The sequence below is a fragment of the Hydractinia symbiolongicarpus genome, chromosome 13 (genome assembly GCF_029227915.1).
Source record: "Hydractinia symbiolongicarpus strain clone_291-10 chromosome 13, HSymV2.1, whole genome shotgun sequence".
NCBI lineage: Eukaryota > Metazoa > Cnidaria > Hydrozoa > Anthoathecata > Hydractiniidae > Hydractinia > Hydractinia symbiolongicarpus.
The window spans coordinates 13,735,776-13,761,458 of NC_079887.1; the positions used below are offsets into that span (position 1 = coordinate 13,735,776).

Consider the following 25,683-nt stretch of genomic DNA (forward strand, 5'->3'; position numbering starts at 1 on the left):
AACCATTTAGTTTAGATATTGTATAAACCAATTCATTCAATCGCAAGTCAGTACAGCACAGTGTTAAAATTGCAGTTGTTCCAGATTTAGCATAGCTAAAAACTTCATACAGAATTTTTTTTAACAAGTTGGTGTATTTTCGATAGTACTCATAAAGCTGAAAGCTTCATTATAAGCTACGAAATAATTAACAGTTTCCTTAAAATTGGAACATGTTGGCAGTTAAATTATTACCACACATTTTTTTAATGTCTATGTTTATCCTGCTTTTCAAATTATCCTTAATCACATGATGGGCGTGAAATATATAGTGAGCAAAACGTTCTACGTTAAAACCAAATTTACAAGTAGGAAAAAAGTTGTCTTGTTTGTACTACCAGGTTATACTGCTGTGTCATTGGATAAAGTTTTCGAGATAAAATCGCAGAAAAATAAGGCAATTATGCAACTGTGGACAATTGGTTCGACATCCTGTAAAATCTGTATTGATATTATCAACCTTACCAATCAAGTCTATGCTTTAAAATCTTTTGTTTCAAAACAAACTCGCTTTTTTGTAATTAATCTTTGGATACAAATCAAAACACAAAAACAATAAAGACGAATGTGTTATTGCATGTATTTGATAAAAAACAAAACTTATTATTTATATTTATAATAACGTTTCTGCTTGACTACATTGTGCCAATAAGAAAAACAAACAATTAATTAATTGCAACAATTTTAATTTAAGTACTTCAGTAGGATCAAATGTCATTTCCTGGGATACCTGAAATATAATGTGTTCAAATACCAATTTGCACTTTAAACTCGAGTGGGCACGAGCAAAAGAGACAACGGAGACTGGAGACTAGGGAGAACATTCTGAGCGTTAATTAATTTTTAAGTTTTAATCCATTTCTAATATAAAAGATTTATCTATGCTTGAAAATCTCATTTGCTTTGTTGCATATGACAATTATAACCACACGAGATAAAACGATAAGACAATTTACAGAATATTAGAAATTTTTACACAAATGGGGTGATGGAGTGAAGGAATGAGGGCGCAATAGGGCTGAATATAAAATTTACATTGCTAATGAATTTGGATTCATGTCGAGATAGTTATTCTCCTTCTAGATTTATTATATGTCCAAAGATTTCTTCTAGTGCTAAAAGCTTGCATAACTCAATACTAAGTTTATCATGAATTAGTTCACCAGATTGTTTGTATTAAAAGTAATGTGCTGCTTCAGATTTAATACTCTCGCTAAAGTAGATGTCCTTCAAAAATCACCGTTCATTTGTCGTCTTTTCTTTAAAAACGAAACGTTGTAAACTAAGTTTGCAGACTTCATATCTAAAGACCTACTAACGTAATTAAAAATTGTGCAGAGTAAATAGAACACAGTACACCAAGCCTTAAAACCTGTTTTAAGTGACAACCTTGTCTCCCGGGCTTATTAAGATTCTGTTATCATTGGATGAAAATCCTGACAAATCCTACCGGCTAGGTTGCCTTCAGTGGATGAATCATGGAAAAGACATTTGTTAAATTAAGAAAAGTAATAAAAAACCAGTGATCATAATTAAAAAACGACCAAATCCACATAATAAGAAAAATTACAGCTCTTATTGTTTTCTATAGCTACCTTTATTCTTTTACGATTAGGTAGTCCAATTTTAGCATGAACAATATTAAGTAGAAACTCTCCTTATTCGAACAGAAAGCAGATTGAAAAGCGGTCTGTCAAGAAGCCTTCTGGTATGAGTATTATTTTCTGTCGCCTGTATTTGTAATTACAGTTAAGTGTCGATTTTTTGAAGAGCAGATTTTTCAAATTTCCTGATTTTCAAACTTTTTTGTGGTCTTCAAATTGCCCGGTTATTTGAACGAAGAAATCAATAACCCCCAATTTTCTAGCTATTAACCGGGAAAATAGAAAAACAATAAGGGTATTTTTTCTACTATTTTTTTGGATCGTTATGATTACAATAATTTTAGGGGTATTAAATACTGTAGTATATGTTCTTTTTAGTTCTTTAATCCATATAAACCCTATTTAGGTTAGGCGGGTGAAAGGGGGGGTTGGCGTAGGGGGTAGGGGTAGGGGCAAAAATGTCCTACCCTTCCCTTTTGTTTGCCTGGCTTATTTTACGTGAAATTTTTAGTAGCTGAGTTTCTTAATATATAAATTTTATTTAGCCAAAAAAGTAGAGCCACATACGGCCTATTTTCAAGGTCGCCAATGCAAAAATTTAATTTTTTCCAGAAAATTAGGCGCATTTTACGATATGTGATATATTATATTTATATTTTATTGTGTGGTGTTTATGCCCTTCTTACGCTTTTATTACGCCCTCATACATTATTTTGCGCCATGGTGGCGTAACTTACGCCCGTATTTTGTAGTAAATACCTTTTTCATTATTCTTCTACTTTTTCTTATTCTCTAATTCGTAATGTTTCTTAGTATTCATTCGAATTGTATTTCTTTAAATGTTTTCGGACATTCTAATGTCCAACCATACTTCTTTTTTATTTCAATAAAACAATAGGTAGACCTGTAATGAAATGAAAGGGCTAAAAACCCAATGTTCTGAGCTCAGAAAAAGAAAAAAATATATATAATTTGATCTTTTAAAGCATATTTGAATATTATATATTCAAAAAAATTAAAAACCAGCAATTTCTAAAATGTTGCTGACGTCAGCAAATTATCACGCGACCGAAACTAAAACTTTTTCCCCCACTTTAACTATTGTATGTCAGTTAACATTTATGCAAAATAATTTTCATAATAAGCAAGTAGATCAGAAAATATAAGGGAAGGGCATTATTTTTTTTCCTTTGACTGGGTCACTCACACTGAATCGGGATAACATAAGAAAGCAGGGTATTGTCATGCCTAAGCCGTCACCTTTGTTTACAGCGCGGCAAGTCACCCGAACCTTTCTTTTATTAAACTGATTTTTTGAAAGTTCTTCTTGGTCTCTTGGGAACCTGAAAAATAAGGCTACTAGTGCATTCAGAGTAAAAAACGCGGACCCCTGACTTTGAAATACCATAGTAGCATAGGGTGGAACTGTGATGCCAGTCCTACCCGCAAAAGTGATCAAATAGCTTCGATGGCTACTAATTTTTAAAATTATATTATCTACCTTATTTTAACGTTGGTATCGTGGGTGTTCATTCAGACGGGCACTTACTCAGTCAATGGATTATTCCTAGGAAAAAAATTAATAAAAATAATAAGAAATTAATAATAATAATCATTGTAGGCTCGGTATCTGCAAGGGAAAGCGTTTTGCTGTTTTGGTTGCACTAGCACGTTATACTGCTGACATTAGATCAACGAATCGATCCTGTTGTATTGTCTAAAGAAAAAATGTTTTTGCATATTTACTTCAAAATCACATCAAATACTAATGTGAAAGTTCCTACATCGATGAATTATTCAGACTTGTTTTTGTTGGCAACCTTTTTTAAAAAGACGTCCTGTTCGGCTGAAAAATTGCTTATTTGGTCAGTAGGCTTTCATTTTAAAATTTCTACCAAAAATTGGATTATTATTCCAGCTCAACGCTTCCTTGAATCCTAGGCTGTTGTTTTAGTCTAGAAGGCTTAATCAATAATTAAAGGTGCATATTGCGTTAATTATTAAATTTTTCAACCTTTTATGAGTACAATTTGCAGTTTTTTACAACTAAAGTTTTCGAAGTAAAATCACAGCAAACCAGCCTTCAATTAAGTAAGACAAGTCAAAACAAAAACAATGAAAAAACAGTGAAAAAAAGAAAGTGTTATGGTATATATATCATAAAATGTGGACTGGATACGTTTTGTTATGCGAGCAGAAGAAACGACGTAGACTGGAGACTAGAAAATGCATAAGTTTTAATCTATGCTAATTTTAAGGAATTATCTATGTTGAAAAACTCTAATTTGCTTTGTTGCATGTGACAATTATAACAATGCACAATACCAGTACAAGTGTAATCATTAATTTTGCAAGGGTAATCTGTCAATAAAAAGTTACTTATTTAACACATACATCATCTACATCTACATGCGTTACATTACCTAAAAATAAAATCGCCCCTTCCTTATGCTAAAAGACGTTTTTTACGTCAGATGGTTGATGCAAAAATTGTTTAAAATTGAAAAACTATATAGGGCCATTTCGATGTCAAGCCTCGTTTCCTATTTTTTATACCGGGATTGTGCGTTTTTGTAGAAGAGATAGAATAAAAAATATCAGGAAAACAGTTAAAATTTGTTCGAGATAGCGAGAAATTTGAGACCAAAAATCGACTTAATTGTATTTTTCACATTATAATCCTTGATACAAATGCTTTCCAGACTGTCATCGTAAAATGTTGGCTGCTAGTAGCGACGGGCGAATATTCGTGAATTCTCCGCAAGCACACGACTAGTTACAAGCCCGTGAGCTTGTATTAAAAGTAAAAGTGTTTCCACCAAGTTTACAAAAGTGAATGCATGCAGAATTAAGAACTCCCCAAATGCCCAGAAAGTAGTCTGCGAAAAATATTACGTAAGAGAGAAACGAAGACTTTTATCGACAATCAACTTTTTGCGTTCCTCTTCTAGGCTTCACTTTCGAGGAATTTTCCGTTCAAGAAGATATCACAACTTAATTTACATAATTTACATAATTTATTTCTGAATAGCAAAATATGTTGTGCCTAACTTCGTAACAGAAATCACAATCCGATAGACAGCTTTTTGTACACCTTATTCGTGAGGTTGTTTATGTATTTCGCACGTCTTGTTTTATTAAGACTCAAAAAGGGAAAAGTGTATAGAAATAGTTTATTACCAGTCACAATACCTATCTTCTTTAGATGAATATGGCAAATATGAAACAGGTTATATTGTTCTTTGCAATAATGGCTACAACAAGTAAAGGTAAAAATGTACTTATTCATTTCGTCTTAAGTAACCGAAAGATAGATATCCAGCTGCTAGACACTAAAACTTAGAATGAAATAATTTATATCTTATAACGAATGCCTTATGAAGGCCTGCGCAATAAAGTAACCATAGGATCTTCTTAGAATTAGTCAAATACATTCTATACATTCTTGTTTTTTCACTTCATTCCCAATACATATAGACTTCGCTCTACATTGTATGATCTTCCTTAACACAATGCACTGCAGCTAAATCTCTTCTTTGTTAAAACTAAATAGGAAAGAAACCAAGGCTCCTTACCCTAAGAACTAAAAAGCGTTAGGAAAAAGGTTCGTAGGACATTTACACATGAAAAGTAAGAAAAATATATATTTATTTAGGTCAGTTAGTTCCATGCTCTACTGCAACGCTATCATTTGCAGTCACTATGGATGGCTCATCCAGCATTAGAGCGAATGAATTTCAACAACAAAAAGATTTTATTAAGCGACTCATTACCCGAATTGATGTGTCTGGAAACAGCAATGCTGGGCTTGTACAGTTTGCAAGTAGTAGTCAAATACATATCAGATGTAACGACGCTGCTACATCGGGTGCTTTTAATACACTGGTAGATGGAGTCACCAGCCTGACTAGTGCAACTTGTATCAAGTGCGGTTTAGACAAAGCACAAGAATTATTGTCAGGAAATGGATGTGGAAGAACAGGAGAGAATAAAATAATCTTTCTAATGGTTGATGGAAATGAAAATATATTCCCTAGCCAGGTGGTAACTACTGCAACTAATCTTCGAAATTCTGGATATGTTATCTATGCTCTGGCAATCGGAAATATTGTTACCGCAGCAAATGCATCGTTGCTTACCGGAAGCGCTGATAGAGTTTTTTCAACACAATTTGCTGATTTAGCAACTTATGATATTGATACATTATATGCTGCATTAACCTCGACATACTGTACTGTTTCACAAACTGGTAGTTAAATATTTTTTTACCCTAAATCTGTGTTCCCTTTACTTCAGTTTTTGGATGTTTTGATTTTATGTTGTCCTTTGAAAGGAAAAACTACTAACTAAGCTAATTTGATGCGCTACTGTTTAGCAAAATATTCTATTTTAGGTAAAAAGGCCTAATTAAAAGCCCCCAAAAGTATAATATTTGATCAAACAAAATAAAGCCCATAGTGCATGTTAATTAACGATTGTACATAGGGAGATATGGATAAGGAGCCATTTAATTCATTAGGAAGCAATCAATTGGTAATGCATCTAAATTTAATTAAAGGAGTCCCAATTTGTCCATCAACGTCATTCTTTTATGCCACCTTTGAATGCGGTAAAGAGCAAAATAGCGGCGGTGAAGTAGATGAAAAAAAACTGTTTTGATTTTCATTAGAACTGACAACACGCATTGAATTTAAATACGAAGTAAGGTAACAAAGCTGTTATTTCTTCTTGTAGCGAGTTCTTCTTAGAATAAACTGATGGTTGCGTTCTGATTGGTAAAAAGTTCACAGCGAAATTCTACGTCGCTAAAATGTAAGAAACCTTTCGAAACAAACAAAACTGTGCATGTTCAGATCTTTCGCTTCTTAGACATTCGTAGTTAAGGGTACCAGGTTTGCATCTCTTAATTGGAAAAATAAAGAAAACAAACTAAAGAATAAAAAAACACATGGTAAAGAAACAACTGATAGTCTTGACTCTTTTTCTCAAATTGCGTAGTATAAGGCTATGAATTTATTACTGCCGGTGAATTAATTAATTTTATGGCTTGGCTTTGAGCTAAAGTTGCTGTACTGAGCTCTTGAAAAATTTATTTGTCTAAAAAGTGCCAAACGGTTCTAAACATTTTTTGTACTCAGGCGAAATAGAAAATTAAAAAAATCTGCTGCTGCCATGGTCTATTAACAACAATATTAGAAAATACTAAAGCACCAAACCGAACATAGACATTTATCATTTAATGATCAGCAATCAAATAATCTCAAATATTCGCGAAATTTTACATTTGTTTGCTTAATTTTTGTTAGTTACTCTTTTACTGAAAAGAATTTGCTTTAATTGCTTGTTATATTTATAACTAATATTTATTATTAGGTTGGTCTCATTGGGGTCAATGGTCATCATGTTCTAACACTTGTGACCCTGTTGGTGTCACACCATCACGCAGCCGAACGAGAAGTTGCCAAAGTGGTGCTACCTGCCCAGGTTTTAACACTACAATTGTTAGCTGCAATGAAAATATCCCATGTCCAGGTATGAGTTAAGCCAATATATTTATTTTTGCCAATGACGCCCGCAGAAGATTTTGTATAATGAGCAAAATAATTAATCAGACCATTTTCATACACTCATAGGCGACATTTATTTTCGTTAGCAAGTAAGAAATTGATATTTGACTGGATGTTTTAGATTCTTTTAATAGAATACGTATTGTATTTATCTTCAAATTAATATAAAGGTTTTCATCTAACCTAACATGAGATCCACATAAGCACTTTCGTTTTTTCAGGTAAATGCAGTACCTATATACTCTTCTACGGTGTGGCACCTAGCAAACGAACATTATTTCTGCTCACCTTTAATACAAAACAACTGTTTAGCTAGCCACCTGTAATTTTTTATAGTTAAAAGTGAAAGTATATATAGCTAGCTATCCCTAAAACTTTAAGATATCACAGTGGCAAGCATTCAGAGCGAAAAACTCTGAATCCTATGACTCAGTTTCGAACATATATTTCAGGATAGGTGAGACTGTGTGATGCGAATAAAAGAACATATAATATACTTGTTGATAAGAAAGCATCTGGATCTGTATTACAAGACCCACTACCACTCATTTTAAAGTCCCTCTTTTGTATCCCACTATTAGTGTTCGAATATCGTGTAAATAAAAACTACTTACTTGAACTTCCTGCTATGATGAGGCATTTTCTTATAAAAACATTGAAAGATAATGGACAAAAGCCGTTCTTTGTTAGAATTATACTATTAGAATATTAGACTAAAACGATAAAACATGAATTAAAAAGTTACAATTTATTCTTAGTAAACACAATACTTTCCACCCCAATTCTGAGTTTCTGCGAATAGAATAAAAACATGATGATTAGTTAATCCATTAGACCCATCGACCAGTTTCTGGTTCATATGTTCTCCGCCACTGTGTAACACGTAAAGAACGTCTACTAGTTGTTTTTCCTGCGTCAGGCTGATTGAGCTTCTACTGCAGACTTAGCTGGGGCAGAGTTGAGCGCGATGGACTTGTTAAATGAGCTGTTGCGCTGACGAGTGGACTGCCGCTGTCGATAGGAGTTCCAGCCAGCCTCTCGTCAGTGTCAATGGGTGGAGCATCTGAGTGGGGTAGTCGTTGCAAATTAACCAGTTCACCTGGATTATCGCTTGATGGAGGATCGTCTAAAGAAAATGGCGTCGGTGCCGACAAGTTTGGCGAGACGAAATTGTGAGCCCTGTCTCTGACAACTGTGTCAAATGCTGCAACAAATTGCCGAAGATTTTTTCTGTTTCGCTTTGTGAGACGGCCTAACTCATCAACCTTGACGTCTGGGGTGGTTGCCTGACTGGTTCTGGACATAGCAACGATCTCCCATAGCAAGTAGAGATAGATTACGCAAGTCTTGTGCAGTTTTTTGGCTGCGTGATTGAAGCGTTTACGTAGTTCCAACTCTTTCTGTGACCATGCCTCCCTACAGATTGGTCTGACCTGATGATTCGTAAACTTCCCCAAGCGGTTAACAAATGCAAATGCGTCCCGTAGTGGGTGGCTGAATACGATATGCGCTGGGGAGATGTTACAATCTGGGTTCGGTGTTTTCGAAGTTGCATCATTCCCCTCAGGAACCTGTCAGTTTCGAGGGATCCCCATGATCCAGTGTTGGAACGTAGGAGGCATTTGGTGGTTTTAACTGCTACTTCGGCTTTTCCCTTGGACTGCAGATTGTAGACACCCCAATCTCTCAGGAACTGCTGTGTTGCCTTGGCTACGAATTCAGTCCCCTCGTCGCTCGATAGCTCTTCTGGTACACCAAATCTAGAAAAGTAGCTACGAAGGCCGGAGATCAAGCCTGTCGAGCCAGGTTTCGGGGAGCCATTTGGGAAAATGAATACATCTGTACAGCCAGAGAGACGATTTCAAACGACAAGATAGTGCTGGCCTCCATGGTCAAAGTAATCTCCAAACACCTTCTCGAATGGCGTTAACGGTGGGACTGATGGTGGTGATGGAGGAGCCGGCTGCGATGGGGCGTTGACAATGCAGTCTTTGCATTTCGCTCTTGTTGCTTTGATGTCACGTGTCATACCAGGATAGAATACAACTGCACATGCAAGTGCGCCCATCATGGAAACACCCTGTTGTACAGGGTGAAGCGATTCTAAAACAGTAAAATGCAAGGAGAGCGGAATGACAGCTCGATCTTTGTAGATAATGACTCCATCAGAGACATGAAGGCTGTCACGATGCCGCCAAAACGTTGCAACGGCACAAAATTCTGTGTGTTGTCGGGGAATCCTTAAAGCACGGATGAAAAAAAGATCGACACTCTGGCGTCGTTCTCGGTCTCTGTGGCGAGTTATTGCCACATTATTGATTTCAGGTTGGTTGTTTCCCTGTGTATTGCAACGACCATCGACGATTCGGAAAGATCAATGTCAAGAGATGGGTCCTGGTCAGGTGGAGGGTGACATGAAGCAGCGTCCGCTGCATGATTTAATTTCCCTGGGAGGTGGAAGATTTCGAAGGACCAGCGGAGTATCTTCTGTTTCAGTCAGAACAGGTGGGTGTGGGAGATCTTTTCAAGCAGCCTGTCACGAAACACCAGGGTCTGTGGTTTGTGGTCGGTGGCAACAACTAGATTACAGCATCCAAGTGTGACAAAATATGATCTGCTGAAGGCTCAAGATTATTGCAAGTGCTTCTCCTTCGATTGGAGCGTAGTGCTTCTTGACTGATGACAGAAAACGTGAACCCGCCAGGGTGATGCGCCACCCATCGACACAACAATCAGGTGCCTAGGAGTCAAAGGTACGATGCTTCTGTAAGAAGAAGTCTCTGATCCCTTGCTTTGACCAGGTCAAATATCTTGACACAAGGTCTGATCGCATCGATGATGGCAGCTTGAGATGAGGTAAAGACTGATTCGATGACATCGTCCCATCGGAAAGGGCAGTGTGGAAACAAGAAGGGACGGAAGGGTTCCATGAATGGACGCAGTTGAGCGTAGTTGGTCATTTGGTTCCCCAAACCGAACCAGCTCCGAATGTCGGTTGTCGATTTTGGGGTAGGGAAATCATGGGTTGTGCTGAAGTATTTGTGAAGTTAGTCAATTCTGTCGGCAGTAATCCGGAAGCCTGCAAAGTCAACCTCTTTCTGGCCGATTTGGATCTTCTTGAAGCTTAGGATGATACCAGCCTTTCCATTGCGGCTGAGAAAGTCGATACTCTGCCACCAATGTTCCTCTAGATCGTGGTCAAAGTAGCAGGTGTCGTCCGTAATCCGTTCCTTTCGTTCAACGTCAGCAAGCATCTTGTCATACCGACAATTGTATCCGTCTCCGGATGAAAGAAAGCCTTGCATGGCATGCATGTAAAGCTATCGACTGATTGGGGTCATGAAAGTGGTGAGGTAACGATATGATTCTCGCAGTGGGATGCTGTGGTAGCCACGCATCTGTGACAGTTCTCCAAGCTCCTCTCGGTATCCTTCTAACTACATGAAATGGTGGCTCAGCATTGTGCATTTCAAAGAGACAATGCTTGTTGAGGGGAGAATGGTCGACAGTCCTTCGTAGTGACCCATCGTGTTTCCGAGTGATAACCATCCTGTGGCACCAGGTCACCGTTCTACCAATAGGTGGTCTCTTAATGACTCCTAGCTTCTCATCACGTTTGAGATCTGAAAACACGTTTTCCTGCCAATGTACCGGTACAAAAATGGCAGAATGACACGCCCTTGGTATCGCGTTCTCTTGAAGGTGTATCTCCACAGGTGGTCCGTCCATTTGTGGCAGCTCTTGGTGAGGGCACGCATACCTGTCAAGGAGCCACTTCTTCATTTTCTCATTGCTTTCTGGGACACAGGGGAGCTTCTTTGGACGAAGTAAAAAAGCTGTTCTCTTGGGGCAGTTGCAAATGCTCCCATCCTTATTCGTGGCCCCACAAGTGCAAGCAGCACTGTTCGATTTATCATCTTGCGCTTGTGGGTTCTTCGCTGATGGTTGACTTGTCGGTAGTTGTGGTCTCTGGGGTTGGGTTGCTGAACTTCCCAATTGAGAAAAAGCCCCTCTCGATTCCGAGCTCAAGGCATCACGACGAATGTCACGGTCAGCTATGCAATTGAGCAAGACGTCCTGGATTTCCTCGTCCGTGTAGTATACATCTCCACTGTATCCTTCGTTTCAGTTGTTGCAGACACCGTTGTACTTAGTGTAGAAATCTCAGGTCTCGGCTTTTCCCTGGACTCTAGCGGCGAACGTTCTGAATGGTTTTTCAGGAACTTTTTTCATGGCCATCAATTCTGATCTAACCACACCAAAGGCGACTGGAATGACTGCTAGTGCCTTTAGGGTCTTCAATGTTTCATCACGAGAAAGCCAGGGTTGGCCGGCAGCACGATGTTCCCAAGTTGTTCTTCGGTGCACTCTAGCAGCTGGCCAGATGCTGCATTGTCTGGTAGGTTGGATCCAATCCGGAAGGTATCCCATCTTCCAATGAAGGCGTACCAGTCTTCCGTTGAGGAGTTGAGTCGAACTCTGCTCCTCTCAAACTTTGGAGCGCGAAAAGCTGAGGCAGCGTTACTACGTGGCGGAGTTAAGGTTGAGCAGTGCTGCTGCATCAACTACCTCAACATCGTCAGTTTTCTACATGCAATCTGCAATTGGATAGGATATCACTGTCATGTTACAGATCTTCCCAAAAATACTCCAGTCACTGATTTGAGTAGTCTAATATGGACAAAAGTCGTTCTTTGTTAGGATTATACAATTAGAATGTTACACTAAAAGTATGGAATGTGTAAATAAAACGTTAAAATATAATCTTAGTAAACACAATACTCTCCAGATAAGAGGATTCCTTACTATGAGAAATCAAAAAGACTGACTAAAAAAACGGTGAGCCAAAAAAGTAAATATTTTTATAAAAGACGTTTTTAGGCAGATTTCTATGTTTGAGTTAGCTACTATCTTGCTAACGTGTACAAAGAAAGGCGTAGTTAAATAAAAATAGATCTTATTTTGTATTCATTTTTCTATTTGAAAAAACAAGTGCACTTCCAAAAGTGTAGTTTTAACCCAACCAGCTAAATGCATCTTTCAATTTAAACAACTGATGTAACTATTTAACAACAAGTCTAAAATTTTGATGGTCTATCAAGTATAGCTAGTTAGCAGACACATCACATTGGGCAAACTTTATCCACACACTATGATCATTTTTGTTACGCACTGTAACGACAAAAGAGGGAAGGAGGGGGGGAGAGACAGAGTTATTTTGATATGCAACAGATAAATTTTACTCATGACGGATAGTTTTAATTAATTTAGTGAATGATCAACATCTTTAATTTGTTTTTGTCTCTGGACGTCACAAAAATAAATAAGAAAGTGTACTAAATTTTTGGCCCAGTTACATCTTTTTTTCTCATATTAGAGCACTTTGCCTGATTGTCTGTTACAAGAAGGTTTTTGGAACTATAAAAAAGAATATGGTCTCAAAATTCAAAATATTATGTAACAAGGGGGCGTGGTACTAGATTTTTTGCGATGCGTTACAAGGAGTGGGGGTGGTAAAAAATAGCCAATTTAGGTGCTACGTAACTATTGAAAGGCTCTCTGGATATACAATATATAACACACTTAAGTGATAAAAAAGTAGATTAACCTCTCTCTTGAGTCAGACATTAAATTGCTGAGGCCTTTCCTTATCACAAGTTTCCTTTATTTTGTCAACACAGTTTGCAAAATGTTAACCCTTGGATCATGTTCATCAGTAGCAAATAGCATGCCAAAGCATATTATATTACCGTTTAACGCAGTATATATTGCTTTTGGGAAAAGATTTGCTATAATTTAATTGGGAAAGCTGCTAGTTGAGAGAAAGCATGTACACAGAAAGTTCGTCGTTGCGTAGCATAGATATAAGCTAAGCAATATGTTAATTTTCACTCAATTTGAAACCTAGTACTATTAACTGGGTTGGTTATAAAAATATACTTAGCTACCTGGCCAGCTATCTAAGCTAGTTTTGGTTTTGTTACCTTATTGAATTTATAACTAGCCAGATGCTACAATCTAAGACTTCAACTTTTTCCCAAAGAAGTAAGGCTTGTAAAATATAAAAGCCAGCTAAAAATCATATCTATCTAATCACACGTTACCACACTTTGTTGATAAATAATGCTTTTTAAAAATACGAACTTTGTTTTAAAATAAACTTTCTAAAGTCAAGCGTTTAAAAATATCAACAACCAAAATACATCGTCTCGCCATATGAAAGACGAGGACTTTGACAGCGTGACAAATCATTAACAATTCATAGTAACCAATATATTGTTTATAAAGAGCAGCCTGTACCAGGGTCTTGCTTAGCCGTCAAATAAGCGCTAGCGACTTTGATATAGGCAGCAAACCCTGGGGACGAGGATGTAAATTTCGTTCGACCAATGAAGTTTAAAGTACGTATTTTTATATCAACTATGTTTAAAGTTTTTCCCTTTACCAAGACATTCATCTGCCCTAAAAAATTAATAAACAGTTTTAACAATTTTTTCAGATTTTCGTAGGGGGAGAAAATTTTATTCTTTTTTTATTTTTATATTCTGGTACGTTTTTGACGTATTTTCTCTCAGTCATGCAGTCATAATATATATCTTTTTCATGCGATCCCTTTGCTCCAACACAATATCATTGATGAAATAAAAATGGCTAGCTAATTTATAAAGAAATTATAACTCTACCTTTCGTACTCCGTTGCTACAGACGCTTTGTGAGAATTACTATCTTGTTAACAGTTTTGATGCGAAAAGAACTATACGTAGCTACTTTATCGTGTTTCGCTTGTAAAAATAAATAACAACTGGTTCAAAGAACAAAATGGTATATTGTAAAGAAAACTTTCGCTTAATTTCGTCGCACATAATAAGAGAGTTCTGCTGCACAATCGTACCCCATTTACGCTCAGACCTGTAAGAGATGTTTTTGTAGGTGTTCTGACATCATGGGGTAAATGGAGCGTATGTTCAGCTACCTGCCGGGAAAATGGTGCTTCTGCACCCACTCGAACACGAAGTCGTCAGTGTGACAATCCCAGCCTTGGAGGGAATTGTGGTGGTGCCAGCTTAACAGAACCAGAAATCTGTAACAATGCGTCATGCTTTGGTAAGTATCTTTTTATTTGTAGTTGAATGAAAGACAATTTTTACGACTTTTTACGTATATTTTACCAGCAATACAATGGGCAAATTGGGGTCTATGGTCAGCTTGTCTAGCAATTTGTAATCCAGTTGGTTTAACTCACGTACAAAAACCCGTAATAATATGTATATTTCTGGGACCCATTCTGCAAAAGTTTGTCAAATATTTACTTCAATTGATGAACTTATTCAAGAAAAAAAATATAATAAAAAATAGAAAAATAGAAATATAAAAAAATATATAAAATATAAAATATAAAAAATAGAAAGCTGAAGCTAGTGTCGCTGAGAAATCTATGAATTTCAATATTACCTTAACCGTATTCATGCAGAGGCAGGTGAAATCAACTCACTCGCAGCTAAGAAGACGTTGTATGTTAAAAAATTGGCCTATTTGAAGTGAAATTTGTCGAGTTTTTTATGGACAGAGTAGCTTTTTGTGGTAAAAGAAATTAGGAAACTCGGTTGCATCAATCAAGCAAGGCACACGTTTTTATTTTGACCCTATCAGACAATTTTAATCATGAGAATTGCTCATAATGTTTTTGGACATGTGCCTTTGTCAAAATTGATATACTGTCAAAAATCGTGTATGGGTGTCCCTGAAAATGACTAAATTTAGAAACTCAGTAACTACAGAACAAAACAGAAAATTTTCTACTTGTAACTTCCATTTCAAAATATTGTGCACATTTTTATGGAGAAAGTAAACACACTTTGCCCAAATCTCACAAAATGAAGTAACCTGAATGGCCAAATAATTCTCTATTTGTCTTTTCCGTACACAACGCAAAAAAAAAGTTGAACTTGATTCTAATTTGCTCAGAACAGAGTAAACAATAAAATTTTCTGTTCCTGTGATGTAAACAATTTAAGTATGGATGCTCAGAAATTTTTCTGTTCCTTTCCATTCTATTCCGCGGGAAATTTTCTTAAAATAGAAAATAATCTTTAGCATATATTCCTTTCAGTATATATACTCATACTTGTATTCAGATTAAGGAGGAATTTTAAACAAGAGTAGAGCTTGCTAACTTTGCAAGAAATAGTTTTTGTAAAAAGTATTTCGAAAATAAGTTTTTGCAAAAAATAATTTTTTAATGGTTCCGCTGTTTTACATAACAGAATGTCAGAATGTCTAAGGCAAGCTTTTATAATATTTGAAGCAGTCTACATATATCCAGAAATTGGTCTGAACTTCTCTTCACAAAAATAAAAACGTTTTCTATAAACTGGATTTGAAATCTGACAATGAACTATCTAACTTCAGGAAAGAAAAAATTCAGGAAGTACCTCGCTAAACTTTCTTAAAGTATTATGTGACCTACTAATAAACAGATTGCAGTTGCCAAGATAAATTTTCTTGTATATTTTAGTCGTGAGACAATAGATTATGTTAGTACGTTTGCTGTTGCTGGAACATAAAATTCTGCCTGCTAAAGTTCCGCCTTTGTTGGTTGCTTACATTAACGTATGAATCGTTCGCCTAATCTGGCCATATATTGGCCAAAAATCACTCAACAATACCAGGGTAATTTTCGTTGTCTTCTCTTATATCAAAAAGACAATAAACGGGACGAGGGTGGAATCATCGTTACATTGTTTGTTATATTTTTCTAATTAAACTGTGGCAAACCTAAATAGTGTCATTTTTAAGGAAAGTCAAGAACTTTTTTTCCAATTGTATACAATTATTTGTGCAGCTCAATTGAATTCAATTTATCTTGTAGAAATTCGATAAGATAAATATAGTATTTTTATTGCTAAAATTTACTCCTTTTTTGCCACTACGTGGTTTACCATGTTTGTTGCAAGCCTCGAGATGATTCTGAATGAATTTAATGCAGTAAATGTTAAAATATTTCAACGTAAGCGTTTATTTACTGCAGTTTTAGGAGATGTCAAATTTGAATAAAAATTAATAATAATTTTTAGATTATAGCGTGATTTTGTCACAATTTTCTTATTTCATTAAAAAACATTTTTAGTGATTAGTTGCTCCAATGCCGACATATCGTACATCATTGTCATTGACTCATCCAGCAGTATCAAAAGATCACTACCAGACGAATGGAGTCAAGAAAAAACTTTCGTTAAGAACTTTGCCGCCCAGCTTGGTCTTGGAACAAACCCACGAATTAGAGTGGGCGTTGTCAATTATGGTACTTACGCTAACATCGTTGCTACTTGTGACTCCACCGAAACTAGCAATTTAGCAAATTTTAATGCATTAATAGATGCTTTACCTCCTATACTTGGTGGTACCGCCATTTATGGTGCCTTGCTTAAAGCTCGTGATTTATACACTGGTGCTGGATGTAACCGTGCAGGTGAACTAAGAGTTGTACTTTTTCTCACGGATGGGTTCGAGAATGTCGAATTTAATTACACTCTCCGTGTAAGCACAGAAAATTTAGTGCGCAGTGAAGCTTTAATATATGTTGGTGCAATTGGTACAGATGTAAGACTTCCTGAACTTGTTCGTATCACTGGGAATTCGTCTCTGATATTTACTGCAAGTAATTTTTCAGAATTATCTAACATTGATGCTGCTGCTTTACATCCGAGAGTTGTTAGCCACGTTTGTCAAGGTAACCTTTTATGAATGGTTTTTTCAGTTTATAATGAAATATTCCTTTTTATTTTATATTTAATTCTGATACAATATAGTTGGTGGAGTTTGGGGTAGCTGGTCTGCATTTGGATCTTGTTCAATCAGCTGTGGTGTAAATGGTGTGAAAACAAGAACACGAGAGTGTAGAAGTCCTGTAACTAATGCTTTAGAGAGTGATTGTGTTGGTTCTGCTAACAATACTCACGCATGTTTTGAAGGAGATTGCGCAGGTATAAATCATATGTTTTAACTGACCATGACAATATAAGATACTTGAGATTCATAAAATAAAAATGTTATACTTGGGATATCCGTTTCAATACAAGGTTCTTGGTCACAGTGGTCAGCCTTTGGATCATGTTCAGCAACTTGTCATTTTGAAGCAGTTGGTTCCCCACCAAGCCAATTGAGAACAAGGACTTGTGTTGGCGCTACTGGAGCAGGAAATTGTGGTGGAGGACTCACATCAGAAACAAGGAGCTGTAACGTTCAAGTTACTTGTCCAGGTATATATGCTTTTTAAATTAGTTTATACAGTTAAAATTGATTGGGAGGAAAATGCACAAGTACAAGGAAATATGCTTCGACTTTTGTTAGGTTAAAAATGTCCTAACGTTTTCAAGATTAGAATGGAAATATTTCGCCAAGAGTTCACTAAAAGAATTATTAATGGGTTATTTTGATCATCCATATTCTTTCGTTTGTTCCTTTGTTCTTCGTTCGTTTGTGTATTAAATAATTTATATTCATTTATGTATATTCATTGATATATATTCATTGCGTAACGGGACATTTTGAGGAGAAGAAGCTGTAATATTCAAATCCCTTCCAGGTAATATACTTAGAAATAGTAGATTTAAATTAACGCTTCGCATATTATAAAAGCAAATTTAGGAATATAGAGAAAACTAGCTGCTAGCCCGTGAAAAATTCAAAAAGGTTTTGTAAATCATACACATTTCTCCATTTTTTAATATGCGCAGTTTTCGTCGTTAAGTTAAAAAATTACTCTGTGACGGGTGTGAAAAAAAGCTACAGCGCACTTTGGCGAACAAACTACAAGAAGTTGACTTGATTACACACGAAATAATGACGATCTCTCAAACATCTCTTGAACTAGCCGATCAAGAGATGTTTGAGAGAATCAATTTAAAAAGTCTGCCAAGAAAATCTATCTTTGCTTTGTTTCCATATTTAGAAACAATCGCTAAAGTTTTTTACAATTCCGCACTCTGTTGGGACTTACGCGACCTGTTGAGTTGTGACATCACTGACGAAACACGTTTTTTTTTAACTGGAGATGTGGTTATTTAACTGCTAGCTACATTCAGCTAAAATGTGAAAGTAGACAAATTCAATTAGCTGCAAATCCCTTGTTTGCTAAATGTAGTTAGGTAGCTACACCTTTTACGGCAATACAAAGTTTATTGATTAAATAAAATAGCAGTGTCATTAAGAGAAAGAATAGGACGCCCGACTCTTTTCGCTATGGTACTGTAGCTGTTGTTATTCCACCATAGCAAAAAGCGTTCAGTTATGTAGAAACCAGGACAAGTTTTAAAGATTTGTTTGTACAAACTATGTATTGTTAAAAAAAAGTAGTTAGATTCAAACTTTATTGGTTTAAGTTTTCAAATACATACACAAAGAGAAAACAAAGTTTATTCCCTAGAAGAAGGGTCTAACATTCGGCGCTGTTTTGCTTGTTGCTCATTTTGCTGATGAATGTTTATATTAAAAACGCAGTCCTTATGTGTGCAGCATGGAACATGATTTGAAATTACCATATTTCTTGCTGCTTTTCTGGCTGAGTGGTTCAAAATGTTAGATTTTTTGTAACTTGATTTTTGAGTCTGTATGTATGTAGCTGTGTCTTAACGATTCTCCAGCAATGATTGTCGTTTGCATTTATAGCTACCATTATGGTTGTTTAGTATTACGGCATTATACGGTGCTGTCTAAGGCAAGCTTTTATAATATTTGAAGCAGTCTACATATTTCCAGAAATTGGTCTGATCTTCTCTTCACAAAAATAAAAATTTTTTCTATAAACTGGATTTGAAATCTAACAATGAACTATCTAACTTCAGCAAAGAAAAAATTCAGGAAGTACCGCGCTAAACTTTCTTAAAGTATTATGTGACCTACTAATAAACAGATTGCAGTTGCCAAGATAAATTTTCTTGTATATTTTAGTCGTGAGACAATAGATTATGTTAGTACGTTTGCTGTTGCTGGAACATAAAATTCTGCTCACTAAAGTTCCGCCTTTGTTGGTTGCTTACATTAACGTATGACGCGTTCGCCTAATCTGGCCATATATTGGCCAAAAATCACTCAACGAACCAGGGTAATTTTCGTTGTCTTCTCTTATATCAAAAAGACAATAAACGGGACGAGGGTGGAATCATCGTTACATTGTTTGTTATATTTTTCTTATTAAACTGTGGCAAACCTAAATAGTGTCATTTTTTTTTCCAAATGTATACAATTATTTGTGCAGCTCAATTGAATTCAATTTATCTTGTAGAAATTCAATAAGATAAACATAGTATTTTTATTGCTAAAATTTACTCCTTTTTGCCACTACGTGGTTAACCATGTTTGCGGTAAGCTTCGAGATGATTCTGAATGAATTTAATGCAGTAAATGTTAAAATATTTCAACGTAAGCGTTTATTTACTGCAGTTTTAGGAGATGTCAAATGTGAAAATAAATTAATAATAATTTTTAGATTATAGCGTGATTTTGTCACAATTTTCTTATTTCATTAAAAAACATTTTTAGTGATTAGTTGCTCCAATGCCGACATATCGTACATCATTGTCATTGACTCATCCAACAGTATCAAAAGATCACTACCAGACGAATGGAGTCAAGAAAAAACTTTCGTTAAGAACTTTGCCGCCCAGCTTGGTCTTGGAACAAACCCACGAATTAGAGTGGGCGTTGTCAATTATGGTACTTACGCTAACATCGTTGCTACTTGTGACTCCACCGAAACTAGCAATTTAGCAAATTTTAATGCATTAATAGATGCTTTACCTCCTATACTTGGTGGTACCGCCATTTATGGTGCCTTGCTTAAAGCTCGTGATTTATACACTGGTGCTGGATGTAACCGTGCAGGTGAACTAAGAGTTGTACTTTTTCTCACGGATGGGTTCGAGAATGTCGAATTTAATTACACTGTCCGTGTAAGCACAGAAAATTTAGTGCGCAGTGAAGCTTTAATATATGTTGGTGCAATTGGTACAGATGTAAGACTTCCTGAACTTGTTCGTATCACTGGGAATTCGTCTCTGATATTTACTGCAAGTAATTTTTCAGAATTATCTAACATTGATGCTGCTGCTTTACATCCGAGAGTTGTTAGCCACGTTTGTCAAGGTAACCTTTTATGAATGGTTTTTTCAGTTTATAATGAAATATTCCTTTTTATTTTATATTTAATTCTGATACAATATAGTTGGTGGAGTTTGGGGTAGCTGGTCTGCATTTGGATCTTGTTCAATCAGCTGTGGTGTAAATGGTGTGAAAACAAGAACACGAGAGTGTAGAAGTCCTGTAACTAATGCTTTAGAGAGTGATTGTGTTGGTTCTGCTAACGATACTCACGCATGTTTTGAAGGAGATTGCGCAGGTATAAATCATATGTTTTAACTGACCATGACAATATAAGATACTTGAGATTCATAAAATAAAAATGTTATACTTGGGATATCCGTTTCAATACAAGGTTCTTGGTCACAGTGGTCAGCCTTTGGATCATGTTCAGCAACTTGTCATTTTGAAGCAGTTAATTCCCCACCAAGCCAAATGAGAACAAGGACTTGTGTTGGCGCTACTGAAGCAGGAAATTGTGGTGGAGGACTCACATCAGAAACAAGGAGCTGTAACGTTCAAGTTACTTGTCCAGGTATATATGCTTTTTAAATTAGTTTATACAGTTAAAATTGATTTGGAGGAAAATGCACAAGTATAAGGAAATGTGCTTCGACTTTTGTTAGGTTAAAAATGTCCTAACGTTTTCAAGAATAGAATGGAAATATTTCACCAAGAGTTCACTAAAAGAATTATTAATGGGTTATTTTGATCATGCATATTCTTTCGTTCGTTCCTTTGTTCTTCGTTCGTTTGTGTATTAAATAATTTATATTCATTTACGTATATTCATTGATATATATATTCATTGCGTAACGGGACATTTTGAGGAGAAGAAGCTGTAACATTCAAATCCCTTCCAGGTAATATACTTGGAAATAGTAAATTTAAATTAACGCTTCGCATATTATAAAAGCAAATTTAGGAATATAGAGAAAACTAGCTGCTAGCCCGTGAAAAATTCAAAAAGGTTTTGCAAATCATACACATTTCTCCATTTTTTATTATGCGAAGTTTTCGTCGTTAAGTTAAAAAATTACTCTGTGACGGGTGTGAAAAAAAGCTACAGCGCACTTTGGCGAACAAACTACAAGAAGTTGACTTCATTACACACGAAATAATGACGATCTCTCAAACATCTCTTGATCTAGCCGATCAAGAGATGTTTGAGAGAATCAATTTAAAAAGTCTGCCAAGAAAATCTATCTTTGCTTTGTTTCCATATTTAGAAACAATCGCTAAAGTTTTTTACAATTCCGCACTCTGTTGGGACTTACGCGACCTGTTGAGTTGTGACATCACTGACGAAACACGTTTTTTTTTAACTGGAGATGTGGTTATTTAACTGCTAGCTACATTCAGCTAAAATGTGAAAGTAGACAAATTCAATTAGCTGCAAATCCCTTGTTTGCTAAATGTAGTTAGGTAGCTACACCTTTTACGGCAATACAAAGTTTATTGATTAAATAAAATAGCAGTGTCATTAAGAGAAAGAATAGGACGCCCGACTCTTTTCGCTATGGTACTGTAGCTGTTGTTATTCCACCATAGCAAAAAGCGTTCAGTTATGTAGAAACCAGGACAAGTTTTAAAGATTTGTTTGTACAAACTATGTATTGTTAAAAAAAAGTAGTTAGATTCAAACTTTATTGGTTTAAGTTTTCAAATACATACACAAAGAGAAAACAAAGCATGCGAAAAACCTTTAAAAAATTTTTTTTCAAACAAAGTTTATTCCCTAGAAGAAGGGTCTATCATTCGGCGCCGTTTTACTTGTTGCTCATTTTACCATATCAAATTACCATATTTCTTGCTGCTTTTCTAGCTGAGTGGTTCGAAATTTTAGATTTTTTGTAACTTGATTTTGGAGTCTGTATGCATGTCGCTATGTTTTAACGATTCTCCAGCAATGTTTGTCGTTTGCATTTATAGCTACCATTATGGTTGTTTACCATTACGGCATTTTACGGTGCTGTCATTAAGGTTTTGTAGGATTTCCCGTATAAACCAGTTGAGAATAGCTATCAGCTAATAAGTAGTAGTTATCGCACAGTGCCGTGAAAAATATCGGCAATATTTTTTGAGTTTTCAAATTCTTGTTTACATATTTCACGAGCCTTTAGACGAAATACACGAGAATTAAAAAACTAAAAAAATATGAGGGTGTTTTTCAAGAGCAAGTGTGATAACTAGTTTATCATGTAAACCGAGCATAAATCACTGTAATTTGATATACTAGCCAGATAATTGTTTAATTTTAATCGCGGTTTACGAGGTTCAACAGGGAAATAATATATTGCAAGATAATATATATGATCATGTCTTTTAATCCATAATTTTTTTAATTTGTATTGTGCGCGGGATGGTAATTATCTCAAATGAAAAAAGCTTGTTTAGGTCACGCCTTAATAAAATTAAATGAAAAAAAAATTAAGATTAATATATTCTTGTTAATCTAAAACTAAAATATTGACCAAAACTTAGTATAAAAATGGTTTTAGAACATTTTAATAAAATGGAGAAAAGAACTTTGATCTGCCATCGTAGTTTCTCAGTTTTTGAATTTAGGCATTTTCAGAAACCTTAATAAGCCATTTTTGACAGCATATCAAATTTGACAAAGATACAAGTGCAAAAACCGTTTAAAGTTACCCTCGTGGCTGAAAAAGTCAGATAGGGCCTGGGATAAATAGGGATAAATGAAACATGTTAAGGCTGAATGTTTCATATCAAAATACAGATTATATATATTTTTTTTCAAATTTTTTAAGTGGAAAAAAGCTTCCCCTTTTGGAAAAACGAATTTTTCTGGTTTATATTTTAGATAATGAACAAGACAATATTGTCACTGTGGTGGTCATCACAATTGTTGCTACCCTGGTTGTAGTTGTCATCACTATCGCTATCATTTTAAAGTGTAAAGGTAAGATACTCTGAGATCCTCGTAAAATTCTTCAAGACTCTCTTTAATTTTGCTGTTGGATACGTAAGTTTAGAAAAAGTAGAACGTTCACAACACTGCATAAATAGAGAAAGGAAAAAAATATATAGTCTTTAAATTTAAGCTGTGCACAGGGAGAGCAAATCCAAAGAATCAGATCTAATTCGGTTTAACTAACGAAGGAAGAAAGCTCCTGTGATTCTGCACGTTCCTTAAAATACCAGATAGTTCTCGCATGTACATAATTAGTATTAACAATGTTTTTCAGGACAAAATACGTAGTATCTGCATATACTTGCGTTTTATTAGTAGCAGTGTCCGTACAGGCATCCATATAACAGAGAAATAAGAATTTTAAACCTAATTTAAGCAAAATAATAAGATTATGAGAAAAGAGAGATCTAATTTATTGGATTAAAAAGCGCTATTACGTAATCCATGAATTTAAAATTGAACATTTCAAAGCAATCCGAATCAAAAATCAATGTATCATTTTATTCCATTTAGGTAGCAGCGCTTGCAATAGCAACCGCCAAGAGAACAAGGAAAGTGAGAATGCTGATAGCTACGATGATGTGGTAGGAACACCAGCACCTCAATATGCCGATCTTAGCATACAATCTATACAACCAAGCAACTACGCGGAGTTGGCAACTACCAGAGATTATTACAACGCATGCGAAGATATTGAGATGACGAAAATACGCAATGGTCCGTACAGGCATCCATATAACAGAGAAATAAGAATTTTAAACCTAATTTAAGCAAAATAATAAGATTATGAGAAAAGAGAGATCTAATTTATTGGATTAAAAAGCGCTATTACGTAATCCATGAATTTAAAATTGAACATTTCAAAGCAATCCGAATCAAAAATCAATGTATCATTTTATTCCATTTAGGTAGCAGCGCTTGCAATAGCAACCGCCAAGAGAACAAGGAAAGTGAGAATGCTGATAGCTACGATGATGTGGTAGGAACACCAGCACCTCAATATGCCGATCTTAGCATACAATCTATACAACCAAGCATCTACGCGGAGTTGGCAACTACCAGAGATTATTACAACGCATGCGAAGATATTGAGATGACGAAAATACGCAATGGTGCAATTTTCAACACTTGAATTTTAAGTTTATTTACGATATACTTTATTAAAGGGCCTTTTTTTTATTAATTGCACAAAATCCCATTTTAAAAATGCATTAAAACCAAGATAAGGAAAACCAAGCAGGGACAGGTTTATATATTAGCCACTTTTAAACTAAAATTTAAAGCCGCGGGTTTACTTAAAATGAAATATTTTATAAAGTGATGGGTGTACACAAATTCTGTTAAAGTCAAAAGTTATGCACTCTTTGAAATAAATCTTTTGACTATTTGAACCATGTATCCAAGTGGCCTTTTTTACAGAACTACGAATTTTTTATACCACGTGTCTAATTCTAAGCTGGAGAGTATATTTTAATAAATTTTTGGTGACCTGGGATATAACAGCACTGTTTTATGAAAGCATATGTGACAAAAAAAGCAGAATAAAATTCAGCACAAGACAACATAAAAATGTATTTTATAAAATATAAATTACATTTTATATGTAAAAAAGGCATTTTTCCTTTTTATATTACTATTCCCCATCCTCGTGATTTTATAAGCCCATTTACCTTAAGACAGAATTTATTGTTGTTATAAAAAATGTAAATGGTTAAAGATAAAACAAATTTACAAAATAAATTCCGAATTCATGTTTAGAACAAACAAAAAATCACTTACAAAGTCTTTTTAAAATTTACTGACCTCTTCTTATTATCATAAAACTTGTTTTTGTTAATTTCCTTAAAAAGGCGCGAAGTATTAAAAATTTTTAACAAAATAGACAACGCAATGTTAATTGTCCGTAACTTTGACCGTGCACGTATTTTTAACAAAGAAACTTGCTTTGAGGGAATAATAAAAGGTAACAACATATGGTTTATGTATAAGAATTTTTAAATTAAACAAAAGTTTTTGAAAAAATAATTATTATATCGCATTTCGTGTTTCCGTCGCGCAACTCTTTCTAGCACACAAACATTTTAATAAGTAAGGTTCTTAGCTAGTTAGCTAGCCTTCAAAATCTTCGCTCCTAGCCTAGGATAAAAAGCTCTTATACCATAGAGAATAGTAATAAGTAAGGCTCTTAGCTAGTTAGCTAGCCTTCAAAATCTTCTTTCCTAGCCAAAATACTAAAACTGGTGCGTTTAAGATCTGTGCGTGACTGAAAAACGTGAAAATGTATTTATCTCGACATTTTAGAACATACAAAAAACAAATATTACAAAAATAAAAGGCTAATAGAAAAAAGACAAAAAGGTGAAACAGACCTACAAACATAACAGTGACCACCAGCACTTTC

At 35.3% G+C, this 25,683-nt stretch overlaps 1 protein-coding gene across 1 annotated transcript; it reads left to right on the forward strand.

The window, feature by feature from the left end:
* The first annotated feature begins 1,699 nt into the window (after positions 1-1,699).
* LOC130623297 (coadhesin-like) lies at positions 1,700-24,927 on the forward strand. The gene is made up of 14 exons (XM_057438764.1): positions 1,700-1,747; positions 4,849-4,912; positions 5,299-5,892; positions 7,017-7,175; positions 14,141-14,314; positions 16,338-16,940; positions 17,020-17,193; positions 17,290-17,469; positions 19,751-20,353; positions 20,433-20,606; positions 20,703-20,882; positions 23,172-23,270; positions 23,796-23,999; positions 24,191-24,927. The coding sequence occupies exons 2-14, from the start codon at positions 4,849-4,851 to the stop codon at positions 24,412-24,414; spliced, it is 3,432 nt and encodes a 1,143-aa protein (XP_057294747.1). The 5' UTR covers positions 1,700-1,747; the 3' UTR covers positions 24,415-24,927.
* The last annotated feature ends 756 nt before the right edge of the window (positions 24,928-25,683 follow it).